Source organism: Haplochromis burtoni, unplaced genomic scaffold (assembly GCF_018398535.1).
Source record: "Haplochromis burtoni strain Fernald_Lab_line unplaced genomic scaffold, NCSU_Asbu1 Contig_127, whole genome shotgun sequence".
NCBI lineage: Eukaryota > Metazoa > Chordata > Actinopteri > Cichliformes > Cichlidae > Haplochromis > Haplochromis burtoni.
Window position 1 is genome coordinate 786,063 of NW_024582488.1, and position 15,430 is coordinate 801,492.

At 44.1% G+C, this 15,430-nt stretch overlaps 1 protein-coding gene across 13 annotated transcripts in view; it reads right to left on the reverse strand.

Annotated features, from left to right (window-relative positions):
• mical3a (microtubule associated monooxygenase, calponin and LIM domain containing 3a) overlaps positions 1-15,430 on the reverse strand; it is a 77,691-nt gene that overhangs the window by 7,451 nt on the left and 54,810 nt on the right. For 6 of the 13 annotated variants that reach the window (XM_042224063.1, XM_042224067.1, XM_042224064.1 and 3 more), the window contains 16 exons: positions 13,340-13,535; positions 12,615-12,877; positions 12,241-12,333; positions 11,480-11,641; positions 10,992-11,054; positions 9,861-9,935; positions 9,575-9,688; positions 9,399-9,478; positions 7,274-9,314; positions 7,097-7,194; positions 6,617-6,793; positions 4,002-4,052; positions 3,173-3,280; positions 2,418-2,511; positions 1,566-1,616; positions 613-663 (listed from right to left, as the gene is read on the reverse strand). In XM_042224063.1, coding sequence (XP_042079997.1) covers positions 613-663; positions 1,566-1,616; positions 2,418-2,511; positions 3,173-3,280; positions 4,002-4,052; positions 6,617-6,793; positions 7,097-7,194; positions 7,274-9,314; positions 9,399-9,478; positions 9,575-9,688; positions 9,861-9,935; positions 10,992-11,054; positions 11,480-11,641; positions 12,241-12,333; positions 12,615-12,877; positions 13,340-13,535 — 3,717 coding nt within the window. The remainder of the gene's footprint in view (positions 1-612; positions 664-1,565; positions 1,617-2,417; positions 2,512-3,172; positions 3,281-4,001; positions 4,053-6,616; positions 6,794-7,096; positions 7,195-7,273; positions 9,315-9,398; positions 9,479-9,574; positions 9,689-9,860; positions 9,936-10,991; positions 11,055-11,479; positions 11,642-12,240; positions 12,334-12,614; positions 12,878-13,339; positions 13,536-15,430) is intronic. The other 7 variants (XM_042224066.1, XM_042224065.1, XM_042224070.1 and 4 more) reach the window with 7 other exon arrangements.

The following is a 15,430-nucleotide window of genomic DNA, read 5'->3' on the forward strand; positions in this document are numbered from 1 at the left end:
GGTTTTGGTCTTCTCATGAACAGAATATCCAACGTTCCCAGCCTTTAAGTAGAACTCTGTACTTTTCTCGGTTCCCCATCTCAGCTGGCCTGCTGCTACTCGCCAGGATTTTATTTGATGAACAGTATATTATTCTATCTGCTGAATTAAACGTTTTAATGAATACGCAACAGAAGACCAGAACTTTAATGTGCAGCAAAAGCATGAATGCATACTGCTGCTCTAATATCACTCTTTGCAGTGCGTCGCCGTTTGCATCAGTGCTGCGCCAAACAGTCTACGTGCAGCAGAGTGACAAATAAAAGTTACTTATTAATTCGTTCATTCATCATTCATAAGTTTATAGAGATCAAAGACAATCTTAAGAGAACAGCACGAGGCCAAGTGTCTGATCTCCGTTTGATGTAAAGAGTGTCTGAACTACAAACCCAGTAAAGGAGAAAGCGAGGGGAGGGAGGGTAAAGGAGCAGAGAGCATCGCAGTGGCTTAAAGCCAGCCAGCCAATCACGGCGGATATGAGGGGTACAAAGCTCAAGTAGTAACAGGGAGGAGGAAGGACAGATTGGGTTAGCCATTAGGTTAGTTTTAAAGCGACAGATGTGAAATACATACCGCCCAGATGCAAGTCCAGGATTTCACTGTAATTAGAATCTCCCCAATAGTCTACAACGACAGGGATATATTAGAGATAGGAGTTACTTCACACAGCCCCAAACTAGGCACACAAACACGCACACACTGAAATCTCCAACAAAAGCAAGTCATGCATGTTCTCTGAAACATACAGACACACACAGAGTCCATCAGTACTCACCACAATTCAAATGCAGTCATTTTGTGCAACAGAATATTTCCAATGACGATAATAAAAGACTGCTGCATAGATTTGGTGTGTTGCCGTTTGCTGGGTTACTCTGCATATTTGCTCTGTGTGTGTGTGTTTGTGTGTGTGTGTGTGTGTGTGTGTGTGTGTGTGTGTGTGTGTGTGTGTGTCTCGACGTGTTGAGGAGAAAAGAAGAACTAGCTCTCCACTTATGTACAATTAAATCTACGTGTGCTGAGATCTTTGGGTGGAGCAGATAAGCTGTTATGCATTCCCAATGCAGCAAAAAAAATGAGTAAATTGAAAAAAAGATAAGACAAGATCTCAAGAAATATCTGTATCAAGTCATCCAACCACAGCAAATATTTGCAGAAATGATTCCAATAACAAAGTTGTCGGGCTGCAAACCAATCCGAATTTGATTTCTTACATTCTGATTGCATTTAGGAAATCTAACGTGATCCGAGTATTGACTGGAGAGGCGGTGAGAGAGACGAAACACATCCAGAATGAGCAGACACCAATCTATGTCGGGGAGGGGGACACACGCATTCTCCTCGTTTGCATGCAGCTTGGACTGATGATGGCAGACACGTTATGAACGAACACATATCGACATGTTCGGAGATGGAGAACTGTTGCAGTGTGTCACCACAGATGGACCCTACGTAACAGTTTCATGTGTGGTTAATTAAAAGGAAAGGGAGGAAAAAAATAAGAAAACTACAGTAAAATCTAATACCTGATCTTCTTTTGTGCTGTTTGGGTAATGTACAAGTACCTTTATACAATCCTTTAAGAGAGTAGAGTATTAACACGTTAAAACATACTCAAACAGCAAACTGGATAAACAGCGGATGGTAAAGTAAAACAGTCATTTGGTCGGCGAGAAAAGGGACCGACTGAAATTAATGCTCCGTGTGTCTAGATGCATGCATTTGCATGATTAAAGTTTTCATTTCATTCCATTAACTTCACCATAAAGTGCACTAGGCTGGAATATCATTTCAGTGCTGCAAAGTCAACCTTCGTACTTTATCCTCATGCAAATCTACATCATGTAAATATTATATTATTACTACTGAGCACAATTCATGCTTAGAAAAAAATTGTGCTGCTCTCAAAGAAATTATTTATTTCTCATTTCGGAAGTATATCGTCTGTGATAGTCCCTTGTCAGAAACAATTCGGGATTATTACTTTGGAGAAATAAATGTGTTTTTCCTGCATACGAAATCATGTGCTGAATTATGCTTCGGCACAAGTGAATAAATGGTAAACGCACACAGTGATTTCAGCACAATCAAATGAGCGCAGAGGGACAGGTTTGCCGAGTTACGTAACCCTGTCGGTTGTTATTACTATTCCCTTTGGAGCTCTAGAAAACTCTGAACTCATATCGTGTAAAGATAAAACGCGGCCTCTGGTGAGCAGCTTTCATGACCAAGATCTTACGTCAAATTTATGGCAAAGTACTTGTAAAACATTAACAAGTGAGGTGTCTAATACGCGATATTAAAAATGCACGCGCACATAGGAAGCCAAACTGAATGAAAAAAATCGATATATGCAAGTATGACTGACGAGGAATTACCTGCTTCTCCTCTCAAAGCTTTCTCCACAGCTACGCCCCTCTCTTCCAGCTGCCTCTGCTTCTCCTCCACCTGCTCCAACTGCCTCTGGATGATCTGAGGAGACGATCAGCAGCAGAGGCACATCAGTATCATAAATGCACAGGGTGATAACTAACTACCAGTGATTAGAAATCCCCCCTAAACTCCCACAGGGAACACTCAGTCGATGCGGCTGTTTACTCTGTTGAAATGTCAGAAGTGGCGACGACACACGGGACATTTGTATTACTTTGTCAAAAACCCCAAGAAAACGTGCAGATTTCAGTCGCTTGTCATCTTCTCTGTGTCTTGATTTGAAGTTGTTTTTTTTTTAATTTGAAACTTTTGATGCTTTATAGCACACAAATTGTGTGAAAAGGTTTTTCCCTCCTCTCGAATCTCCTGTAACAGCTTCTGTCAGGTCTTGGGTTTATCTGTGCCACACAGAATTGGGAGCTGAAATAGAAGAAGTCCTGTGGGGTCCTGCAAATAGCCAGTAAAGGGAAGCAAAACTGAGGCCAGCAAATGACAGCTCCAGGAGAGAAGAGAGCTTAGTGCTGAGCCAGGGGAACGGGAGTCTGACTGCAGTTACAACATCAATCACAATGGATGAATCTGGCCTCAGTTCAAAACATTAGGAGTGACCAAATGGTAAAAAGCACCAGGGGAAGAATGCAGGAAACTGAATTCCCAAATTATATTAGGAAAGCAGTCTTTAAAAGAAGAAAGGACAAACCTGGGCTCTGTGGAGCCGCTTCAGTTCCTCCTGCTTGGCCTGTCGTCGTGCAGCTTTTTGGACTCGACGCGTCAGCTTGGCATTAAGCTCTTCCTCCGTGTAGGTTTTCTGTGTGGAATAACAAAACGCAAATCAGAAAAGTCTCATCCACAAGGTCCTAATGTGTGTAGGTGGCTCCATGAGGTGCTGAGCACTCAGACAAGCTGAGGAGGGGAACTTTCTGGATCTTCTAACAGGGCGAGGAGATAACAGGAAAGTGGCTAATGCTATTTAAAGCTTCATCGGTCATCTACGGGACTCTCGGGGGCTAGAAAAGTTATGCTTGCATAAAACACAGTGTGAAACATACTTCATATAAACTTTGCTGCAAGCTCTGTTATAATCCTCGACAATAGATAATACATATGTGACAAAAAACAGAGATGTTTCCGCTGTAAGCTGACATGGATGAGCATTTAAGCTAGCGCAAAACGGCAGAAAGAGAAAACATGAATGAAAACATGTGAAAAGGTCCTCCAGTAGCCAGACTGGAGTAAATACAGAGCCGCAGTGACAGATTAATCTCATAACAGCCTGGGGTGTCAACAGATGCAGAGGTATCACGGTGACCAGAAAAGAGAGCGCTATTGGAAACGTCGTGTTATAACAGGGTGGATATCCAGCAGTCAGTGAGCGAGCGTTGCTGTCCAACTGTCGCATGCATCCAGACAGAACAACGATTAGCTTTAGGCCAAGCCTACGCAGGGTGTTATGAAAGTAAACTGGCACGTGTGCAGGAAGACGAGACGGGGTGCAGGAGGGTTATCAGCGGGAATGTATGTAATACTACCTTTGTGGCATACGATCTCTTGAACGCCAGTGCGTGAGGGACATAAACAGACTTGGGGCAGACGAAACATAAAAGGGAGGAAACAAACATGATACAGATGATATGATTAAATGGGTTAATGATTATGTTAAATAAACAAAAGTAAAATAAACAGAACAGTGAGTCACAGTCTAGTTGGTACAATCAAAACAGGCAACGTTAATATCACAAAAAAGACAAGGTGGAATGAAATAGTTAAACATCTACATTAACTACAAAATTGTGACACTGACCAAGAAACTCAAGTGTAAAATGTTTTATGATGAGATGTTGTGTCCAATACTACAACTATGACGCTTGTGTCTTGTCTAGTATTCACAGATCTGAAAGGGATGGGGACAAAAAAAAAAAGAGACTACTCTATAGATTTCTCAGGGGCTCTCACTGACTCACACATGGCTGAGAGGCATGATACAACTTAAAACTCCTGTTACTGTAGCCGTATGAAGTGAATAATTCAGATCAATAATCGTTACAAAGAAGAAAACGACATTCATCAAACGACAACGAGCCACAACATCAAAACCACAGACGGGTGAAGCGGTTAGCACCGCGGCATAGACACCGTGATGCAAAGCAATGTCCTGCAGGTTTTAGATCTCACCCTGGGTCAACACACCTGAATCAAATGATTAGTTCATTACCAGGCCTCTGGAGAACATCAAGACATGTTGAGGAGGTCATTTAGCCGTTTAAATCAGCTGTGATGGATCAAGGATGCATCTAAAACCTGGAAAACCTTTTCCATGGCTGTATCCCAACTCAGGGTCTGCAGCCTTAAAGGCGCATTTTAAGGCCGATTACGTCACAGCGACGCGACGAAGGCTGTCCCAATTCGAAGGCTGCTCGAAATGCGGCCCTCAGATGCGTCCTTCATTTCCCTGAATTTTAAGGACGTGGCAGTGTAGACTTCGTGGCCCAACATATCCCAGAATGCATAGCGCGGCGGTGGGTGTGGATAATTTTGCCGGAAAAAAAAAAAACGGCGGATGAGGGGCGCCCGAAGAGTAAACTTTAAGTACTGAATATTATGTCACTTATTTATGTGCAAATGTTTAATAACGAAGAACATTAAACATTACTGTTGGCCACATGTCGACAAAGTCATGTGACATTAGTGACGTTTGTACTAACTTGGTTTTAAAGCCTTTACTTTAAAATATACGCCGTCCAATAGCTGAGCTTAATCTTACAGAGAATGATCAAAGCTCGTGTAGAAACAAACACATGAACAAAAGATTTTCTTCTTCATTTCTGTCAAACACAGCTGTATGACACGTTTCCAGCTGTTAGTATCATGGTTGCTAGGCAACCTGGGCAGCGCGACGGAGGCTAGACCGCCCATTTCACAAGCCTCGCACTTCCGGCCTTAGCGGTCTTTGAGTACGCGGCGCTTGAGGATCGTTGAGGCTGCGTACTTTAAGGCTGCAGATCCTGAATTGGGATACAGCCCATCAAGACATGTTGAGGAGGTCATTTACCCGTTTAAATCAGCTGTGTTGGATCAAGGATGCATCTAAAACCTGCAGGACACCGGCCCTGAGGTCTGGTGTCCTGAAACTTTTCCATGTGTCCTGGTTGCAACACACCTGAATACATTTCGTAGGTCATTAGTAAGACTCTATAGAGCTTGACTGCATGCTCTTTTAGAAGTACATTTTTCCAAAAGCTTAAATTTACTTGAGTAGGGTGAGGGGTTGCCACCTCAGCATGCAGTCAAGTTCTATACTCTTGCTAATGACCTACTAATTTTATTCAGATGTGCTGCAACAGGGACACGTGGAAAAGTTTCAGGACACCGGCCCTCGAGGACTGGAGTTTGCGACCTCTGACCTAAACATTGCTGCAAACCAATCGGAGCAATGAAAGCGCTCCAGAGCAGATCCACAGAACCAAAAGGATTCACTGCCAATATCACGGTGGGCGACACAACAGGACATGCCCAGAGGTTCTGTGGCCACGCCCTGAGTGGGGGAAAATCGACGCAGGTGTCCACAGGCTTTAGTGTTGTGGCTGATTTATGTACACGTTTCCAAAATATACACAAACAAAAGAGAATAGGAGTACATCTGAGCTTCATGCCTCTGGCCCTGAGCACGATTCTATCTATTTAAAACCACCAGAAACACACACAGACTCGGCAGCAGTGGCAAATATAATGCTGAATTTCAGCCATAAATGCAATGAGTGCAAATGGATTCCAATAAAAGAGCTCATGTTCTAAAATTTAAGGACTTGTTCCAAATATGTGCATAGTTCCAACGTGATTTATGCGTCCAGGATATTGAATTATTACGATCTTTTAACGAATTCACTTGTCCAGACCTTGAAAATATTTTTATCATAATTTGTTCTGAGACCTCCCAAGGTCAAAAAAATATATATACACATTCTTTTATTCCAATAACTCTTTAAAAAGAGATGAAATGATAGCAAAGATTTATCTGGGGTTTGCTTGCAAAGCCACCGGCACGTTATATGAACTTTAACTAAAAGATTGGTGATGCTAAATGGCATTATTCAGAAAGATGACACTTTCTGAAATTCAAAATTATGTAACCCCTGCTGCACAATACCTCCTCGTCGTCTTTCTCCATTTCTCGCTTAACCTCCTTCTCCTGTCCCCTTTTTTTATGCCTCTCTTTCACCCCCCTTTTTTCCTTCAACTCCCTCCTCCTCTCCTTTTCCAGTGTCTCTTCCTTTATTGCCTCCTTCTGCATGCCTGATACTAGGTCAAAGATGTCCACATGCCTCTAGGAGTGGAAGAGATTACATAAAGAAAAACATTTTCGAGAGGAAGCAAAACAGAAACTGGTACAGTGGATGTCGTGATGATATGTATAGCCTTGCAAAGCCAGACTGCACGAGTTTCATTCACAACAGTTTGATTTTAAGTTGTGATTTACATCTAATCAGATGAACCTGCATGAGTAAAATTCATTCAAGAAAGGTCCAAAAAGGCGGTTTTAAGGACCCCAGGCAACTCCGGTTGGCGTTGCAAGCCTGCGCATGCATGAATCCCTAAAGACAACCACGTGACATTTGTATTTGCTCACATCTGCTTTGGACTTCTGGGAGGATCTCTCCAGAACATCGTCACAGGACAGGTCGGAATCTTCGGAGAAACTCAGGTTTCTCCGCGTTTTCAAGTCTACTTCAAACGACAAGCAAAGACAACAATCAGCAATCAATAATTTCATAACATGAAATGAGCTTTGGAAGAATAGTCTTACCCGAAGATCTCCCAAGAGGTGATGTCCTTCTCTTCCCAGAGTCCTGAGTAGTGGAGCTGGACGACGGTGTACTCGGGCACGACTTATCATCCTTCTTCTTCTTGTCCTTCTTGTACCCTGAGAAGACAGCCTTCCACAGAGACTTGTGTTTTGGAGGCGTCTCATCTGCGCCCGAGAGCCTGCTGCTGTCGTTCTTGGCTTTTTTCTCCTTCTTGTTTTTCCGCGGGGAGAAGAGGGAGCTTCGTTTCTTACTTTTACTTGTAGAGGAGCCGTCTGACGAAGCCACCGAGCTGTCCAGGCTCTTGTTACTGCTAAAGAAACGCTCGGACAGGGCCTCGGACTTCTTTGACTCTAAAGCTTTCACAGCTGATGTCTTTGGAGATGCAGCCGACTTTTTACTTTTTCCAACAGTGTCTGGTGTTACATTCCAGGCCACTTTAGGTGAGGCGCTCTTTTCCCCATCGGACTCTTTCATTTTGCTCAACTGTTTGGCCATAGCTTCTTTTAGAGCCGGGCTCTTGACAGATTTTTCTCTGGCCCTTATCCTCTCCTCTGCAATCTCCCTGGCTTCTGGAGAGAACTGAGTTGCCCTCTGGGTCTTAGAGACTGGGTTGACTGGGATATTGGGTTTACCATTTTCCATTGCTAGTGCCAGATGAAGGGGAGGTTTTTCCCTGCTCGGCTTGCTCGTGGGCGGAGTGTAATACCTGTTCATGCTTGTGTCTGGTGTCCGGTCGTCGTAGCTCTCCTCCACATCGTCAGCAAAAGGAATCTCCTCCACAGTCTCCACAAATGACTTCCTCGTCTCCTGCGGACGTGGCTTCTCCCTCTTCTTCTCCCTCATCACGACCACCGGGGTTGTTTCTGGAGCTGCCTGAGGTGAGGAGACCTTCCTAGGTGCTGGTTTGGGCACAGATACGGGGCTCAGCTGGGTCCTGGGTGCAGGAACAGGGGTAGTGGCTTTTGCTGGCTCTTTGGCATGCTCAGATGGAAGTTTTTCTGTTCCGTTGGTCCAGGACACCTGGTGTCTCTGCTGCCTGAGCACGGCTGGAGACTGATTAGCAGGCACGGGTGGTGGCGGACTGGAAGGTGGTGTCAGCATAGCCGAGTCGGACGTGTTATAGCTGTCACTGTTTACCGTCTGGCTTGTGGCCACACTTCCATTCAAGCCCAAGCCTGAGCTGCTGCTGATGTCTCTTTTATCAGAGCCATCGCTCTTGGGCTCAACAGGAGCGATAGGAGTAATGACCTGACCCTCGAGAGTGATGTTGAGTCTGCGAATGACAGCCCGGCCAGTGAAGGCAGGCTTCTGTTCCCCGGACACGTCTGCCGTTTGTGTCTTAGCGAAGTTGGAGTCCTGAGGTGGAGTCTTAACAACACTCCTTTCTAAGATTTTACTACTGCGGTCCAAAGGAGTCAGACCGAGGCTCTTTCTTATCTCAGCACTCTTCAACCAGAACTCCTCAATGATATCCGTCTTTTTAGACGGCGTCTCTTCTGTTGAGGAATTTGAAGGCTCTGGCGTGGCCGTGTTGGTTTTAGCCAAGGGCGTTGAAGTGACTGCAGGGACGGGCTGAGTTCTGACGGGAGAATCAGAGGTGAGGGGTGATGAGGGTTCATGGCAGGGCAGCGGCTGGGCACAGATCGGGGAGAGGGGGTTTCCTGTGAGAGGGCAAATGGAGCGGTGAGGAAAGACGGGAGATTTAGGTCCTTCAGTTTCGGGCAGGGGTGTAGGCTGGGAGCAAATTGGTGAGCTCACTGGTGACTTGAGAGGTGACTCTCTGGGTGGCTGTAGTGGAGAGGCAGCAGGTGGTTTGGTGGGTGAAAGAGGAGGAGATGAAGCAGACGTTGGGGTTTTAACTGGTGTAGAAGCAGCAGCATTAGTAGGTGAGGGAACAGGAGACAACTGCTGGACAGGAGCAGGTGAAGGGCACAGCGGGCTCCTGGAAGTTGGAGATGGAGTCATCTTTTCTGGCTTTGTTTCCTCAGGTATGAAAGGATCAGGAAAAAAGCGGAGACCAGGAGATTTTACGGGACTTATCTACAAAACAAAACAAACAACAGAGGAGTTTAGGATTCAGGTAAAAGCCATTAATCGCTTTGAACCTCTGAAGCATCATCTCACCTGGGTTTCAGGTTCTGGGGATGGTTTAAGCGGAAAAAGAACGATATCGTCCTTCTGCAGCAGTCTGATGCTGGATGGTTCTGAATTCACAAAAGGGAGAAGAAAAGGCTCATTGCCTTTTATTTGTGGAAAACATATCTGCGTGATCGTGTAGAGAAACGTTTTGTGACATGTACCCATACTGGAAGCTGTTGCCAAGCTTTCCGATTTCTTGTCTTCCTCGGGAAGCGCTTCATCGTGCTCCGACTGGTGCAAACGAGCCTCAGCTTCCGCATCCGAAGGGATGTCATCTGGAATTTAAACATCACATCATCAAATATTTCATTATTACACAGCTTTGGAAGTTTAATTATCTGAGTCGTTTCATTTTGATGAAGAGAGTTCTTGTAAACAAAAATGCTATTTTCCGCATGTTAAACACTTGATGGATTCATTACTGTTTGTAATGTTTTGACTGTTTACCCTGATCCATCTCTGTGCCAGGCTCCATATCTGGACCGTCTGCTTCTGCTTCGAGTACTTCATCTTCGCAGGGCTCTGACGTGAAAAAAAGGGAAATAAATGTGTCGTTGGAACATTATTATCGTGTCTTTAGACAATAACTGTGAGAACTTTTTTCTGTTTAAAAGTAGCTTGAATGAATCTTTTCTCAGAAATCCTGACAGTGAGGTGGAAAGCTATCGAGGCCGATTTTGAAAAGCCGAATACAAACATTAAAGGTCGAACAAAAGGTGAGTAGATTTTAAAAATCAAAATCTATTGTTCTTCAGACAGCATTAGGAAAGAGTTTGGGCAAAAAAAAAAAAGAAAGAAAGAAAGAAAATCTTTTGCATACAAATCAAACAGTCCAAGTCTTTTAATATGAACAAAGGAGCAGCTAGGCTGCAGCTACATGCAGCAACTTTAAATTAGTAAGCTGAAAATATTTGATCCGAGCAGAAGCACAACCAGAATGTTACTGGTTAAACTGTGGTTAGCGAGCAAAACTGGGAGGGGGCAGTTTATCCATGCAGTTTATATATCAGCTTTAACTACTAGGTGACCGATCTGAGTGCACGGGCACATCAACTACTAAGAGAACTTTGTAATTGGTCTGATCTCTGCCGGAGGTCTTTACTGGGCCTTTAACCCTGAACTCAAGGCTTATACGAGGACTTCAAACAGACGTGTAGGACTCTCATTCAATTCATTCAAGCTCTTAATCAGCTGATAATGTACTTCAACACCCACATTCTGTGAACTTAATGCAAGTACAAGTGCCATTAAGAGGTGAGTTCCCAAAGCTGTGGTGCCTTGTGGTTTCACTCCCCGGAATATATTACGTTACAGCATAACATACAGAGCAAGTGCAAAGGAAAATACATATTTTGGAAATTAGAAGAGTAGAATGTAAGGTTTGGTTACAAAAGGTGAAACAAGTGCTGATCTGAACCCAGGAGAGAAAAACCTCGACAGCCTTACAGCAGGCATGCTTGTGAGTTTACTGGTCTCTGCATGTGTTTATGCATGCTCCATGAAAAGAGGCCAGCCCAGCTGATAGACAGAACAGGAGTCTAAGACGGGATGTCAGGATCCCTTTCGAGTCTGTGCTACCTCCAGACAGGGACTCCAACCAGACTCTCACTGCCTCGTGTCGGGCGGACGTGTGGGCAGGGGCTACATTCAAACCAGAAGATACAGAACGACGAGGGATAGATGGCGGGGAAATAACAGTAAAGCAATTAGACACATGAGAAACAACATGGGAGAACACAAAAGAACAAAAGAGAATCAAATCAAAGGAACTGACGAGAGGGTTAAATGGCGCGCTGGGATGCGTTTGGAGAGCGTTATATTCGCCCCAGAGGAACAACAGTGACTCTGGATGACAACAGGCTCAACACAAAATTAGACATTCCGAGAAATAAAGCAATGTTACACAAATGTACAAATCAGAGGTAATTCAAAACAACAAGCTGGGGTCCACCTGTGGCAGACACAGACAAAGCAGCAGCAGCCACACTTGCAAAATGAGACACCCTGATCCTGAACATGGCGAGACCCACGGCCTTCCCAGGCGTATAGGCCCCCGGGTGGGTTACCTGCAGAGGAGGGCTGCGTGAGCTCAGAGGGCTGGGAGAGTTGGGAGGCTGAGGCCAGCTGGCCATCATCCTTGTCTCCCTCAGACTCCAGATGTGCTCTCAAACCTGGAATGGCGCTGGGATCCACAGGCTGCAGGACTTGTTGGATGTGGAGACTCCTCGCTAAATGTAAGTGTTGTGATTTTGTATTTTTGCGTGGCGTAAAGTTGTGTGAGTTAGGAGAGGAAGATAAAGAGAGATGAGGGTAGTTGTGGGAGAAAGGAAGAGGAACAGGGGGGAAAACAGGGCAAAATGGAAGAGAAAAGGCAGAGAGACAGTTATACAGTGACAATGGGGAAAAATCATCAAAGAGAAATGAAGGGCGGCTGCATGCAATACACTGCAAAACGCCAAACCATAAAAGTAAGCTTCAAGGGTACAAAGCTTGGAAAAGAAAATAATAACACATTTGTTAAATATAACAGTTCCGCCGCACAGCTGTAAAACATAACTGCAGCGCCGCGGGGGAGATAATCAGATCTGATTCATCAGATTAGTATTTTAATGCCATAAAGAAGGTTTGAAACAGGAGGTTAGATGGAATGGGACTGACAATGAAAAGGGAACACCGATGAACACAAAACTCACATAAAAACACAACAAACCAAACCATAAAGAAGCCAAAGGCACGCTTCTTGTAGAAATTATTGAAAATTAAACCCAAACAAGGCAGAATTATTCAAAGTAACTGCAAACACATCCGCAGGCACTTCCGTTGCTACCTTTAAATGTACCAACATCCTCTTCGTCTGTAAGGTACTTCTCCAGCCAAAGGCCTGACTGGAGTTCTCTATCCCAGGGCCAGTAATCCCCCTCTGTCAGCAGGGGGAGACAAAGGCCCCCCAAAAATAAATCAAAAAAGAAAATGACACAGAGACAGATACATACGCGTGCATTGTATGTGGACATGGCAGACAAGCAGAAAAGAGACAAGAGGATGACTCGGTGTTTCAGACAGTGACGAGAACATGAAACAGTAAACAACACGGAGCTCTGAGGTCAAGGCCACTGAAGTCTGGATAGGGTGTAAACACATTAGCATAAAGAAACCATTCATTTCCACTATCACGGGAATAACAATGCAAAACTAATTTACCTTCGCTCGACTCCTCATCTTCTTCGGCCTCATTTTCATCCTCCTCCTCCTCGTCCTCTTCATCTACTTCCCCATCTCTGCTGCCTGTGTCAGCCAAAGCTTCACCCTCTCCCTCCTCGCAGTGATCGCCCCTCAGCTTGGCGTGGAGCTCTACCGCCTCCTTCCACGGAACGCCGCCGAGGTCTGACGGGCTGGGAGGCTGCTCCTCCGCCTCTTCTTGATCCTCCTGCTCGTCCTCCTCTTCCATGTCTGACTCTGAGCTACTGCAGAAAGTAGAGAAAAGGCGTCAGCAAAGTGTTAGGGAACATGAAAGGAAGCAAGTATTTGAGGACAGCACAAGTATGGAGACGTTCACAGCAGCCTGAGGGATTCTGGACTCTTGCAAAGAAGTTTTCTGTGATTCAAAATAGACAAACTGCTCGTTGGTGAACCCCCACAGTTAATCCCAACTAAGATGTTTTTAGCTTCCTCCCACTTCCTTTCTATCCCACTTTATCGTGATTGGCTAACTGTCACGAACAAAAAGTTTAAAGAGTGGGTGGAGCTTCTGTGCGCATAGCCAGAGCTGCTTGCGTGACGCGACTATTTTAAGGACGTCCAAAGAGTTGAAACTTGTTTAAAGTCTTATTAGAGATCGTTTAAACAACTCGCTGAACACTAAACGGCAGAAAGGGTAAAACTGAATATCATAAAAACGAAATTAACGGATGTTGTTAAAATCTTACCTTGAACCCAGGTCAGCATCTGTGGCCTTGTCCAGCACACTGCTCAGATTGTGCTCCGCCAGCGTCTCCTCAGGCACCTCCTCCAGCTCCTCCTCCCTCTGCAGGGACAGACGGTAGTTCTCCAGCTCAATGCGTTCTGGAGTTCCCTTCAGGCGTTTAGCTAGGCTCGGTTCCTGCAGGCCGTTCACTTCCAGCACTGTGGGGTACAGGATCAAGGTAAGAAAGCAGAGGAGAGAGAGCACATACGTGCAGGTGATGATCAGGCAGGTGCAAGCAGGACCAAACTAAATCCAATGTATTTGTGAACGCTGATGTGAAAACCGATGCAAATTCTGGCAGTGTATGTGTGAAGCTACGTCAGCGACAGCATCAAATCCATCACACATCCAACTAGTAAAATGGTGCATTTTCATCCACATCTGCAGCCAGAACTTTAACCAAAGTAATCTTGTACATTAAGGACAAACTGACAAGGAGACACCGATTTAAGATCTATTACTGAATTTATTGCATTAGATAATATTCCTACAGCAAATAAGATCAACAAACACAAGTAGGTTTCACACTTTAAAATAGAGCCATTGTTCTTAACTTAAATGTACAAGATTGGTGCCTTGCCTTGTTCCCATTCTGAGAAGCAAACCTTAAAACTGTACGTTTTGACAATATTTCCTCTGGCAAAGGTTCATGACAGTGAAATGGGTTAAAATAGAGTTATCATGGAAGTACAGCCGTCATCTTGTCACTTAGAGATAAATTCTAATTGAAATAAAGAGCACTAGCACTGCTTTAAGGCCAATGCCTTAAAGTCCCATGATCTCATTAAATGTGTGATATTTGACACTGAATCCTGTTTATTTTGTATGTGTGACTCATATGAATGTGACGATAGATGTTTCCTCAAAAACCAGTGAAAAGTACGTAAAACAGCAAAGAAGAGAGAGACTTAAATTTAAACTGATACATATTTATACTTTAATAACCTGCATCACCAAACACTGTAATTACTTCATCTGATATAGTCCAGGGTTGGACTTCTGGTCTGTTTAGGTTTTTTTGTGGTTTATTTTGGTTTAGTGGTCTAACTCTTATTATTTTGCTAACACTAATTTAGTGGTCCAAGAACTCCACAGTTGCTGAACTTTGCAGCAGCATGGGACGTCCTTACCATATAATGCATATGTATTTGTGGAGGTGTCTGTGCAGCACAAGCACACATATCTGACGGATGTATAGACCTGCAAAGTATTGCTTTGTTCTACACTACTTTACACTGACTGCAAACCTCCACCAATATATTAGCAGTTGTTTGTTGTCTAATCTTAATGTAGAATATATTATAGTATGCACGGCTGCAGCATGACTACAGTATTTAATAAAGTCTTGCATCTGCAGTTATAAACTACACTTGCCACATTGCGGCAGGCCTACACTTATTAAAGTTTCAAATATTAATTTTCTGCAAAGCTTACCGGTTTCAGCTCTCTCTAGTCTAATCCGTGATTTTATTCAGCTACAGTGTGCAAAGCAATTACTGCAGATGAGACGCACTACGTCGAGCAAATACAAGTGGTTCTGGCAGGAATCTGTCGGGGGTGAAAGGCTGAGGAATGCAGGAAGGCAGAGGAAGGGGGGGTGAAAACAAAACTCCAGTCCCAAGCACCAATGCAAGCACTAGTAAAGCTCTCAGTTTTAAGATGCTCTGATCGGAAGGGGAAAGGTAAAGCTCACAACAGCACTGATACAGGCACTTTATCACATATAATAGTGAGTTTTAGGAAGAGGAATACTAATAGGTGCAAAACAACTTACAGAGAGAGAAACACGTCACAGAGCAGGCAGTAAAACAAACACGTGACACAGGAGGAGGTCGAGCTAAAAAAAGAGCACTCACAGGCCACTCGGGATTACAATCACCAAAGAGTACAGCTTGGCTCTTCATTAAAAACAGGCAGCTCTATAGCAATCATTAACAGTATATAGAGATTGAATGTACACACCAGTGGGTAACTGATATATTTTTTTTAAGAAAGCTAAACTTTACTTCCACATTTCACAGTAAAAACCAGAATAGCAATGAGGAGGTCTATG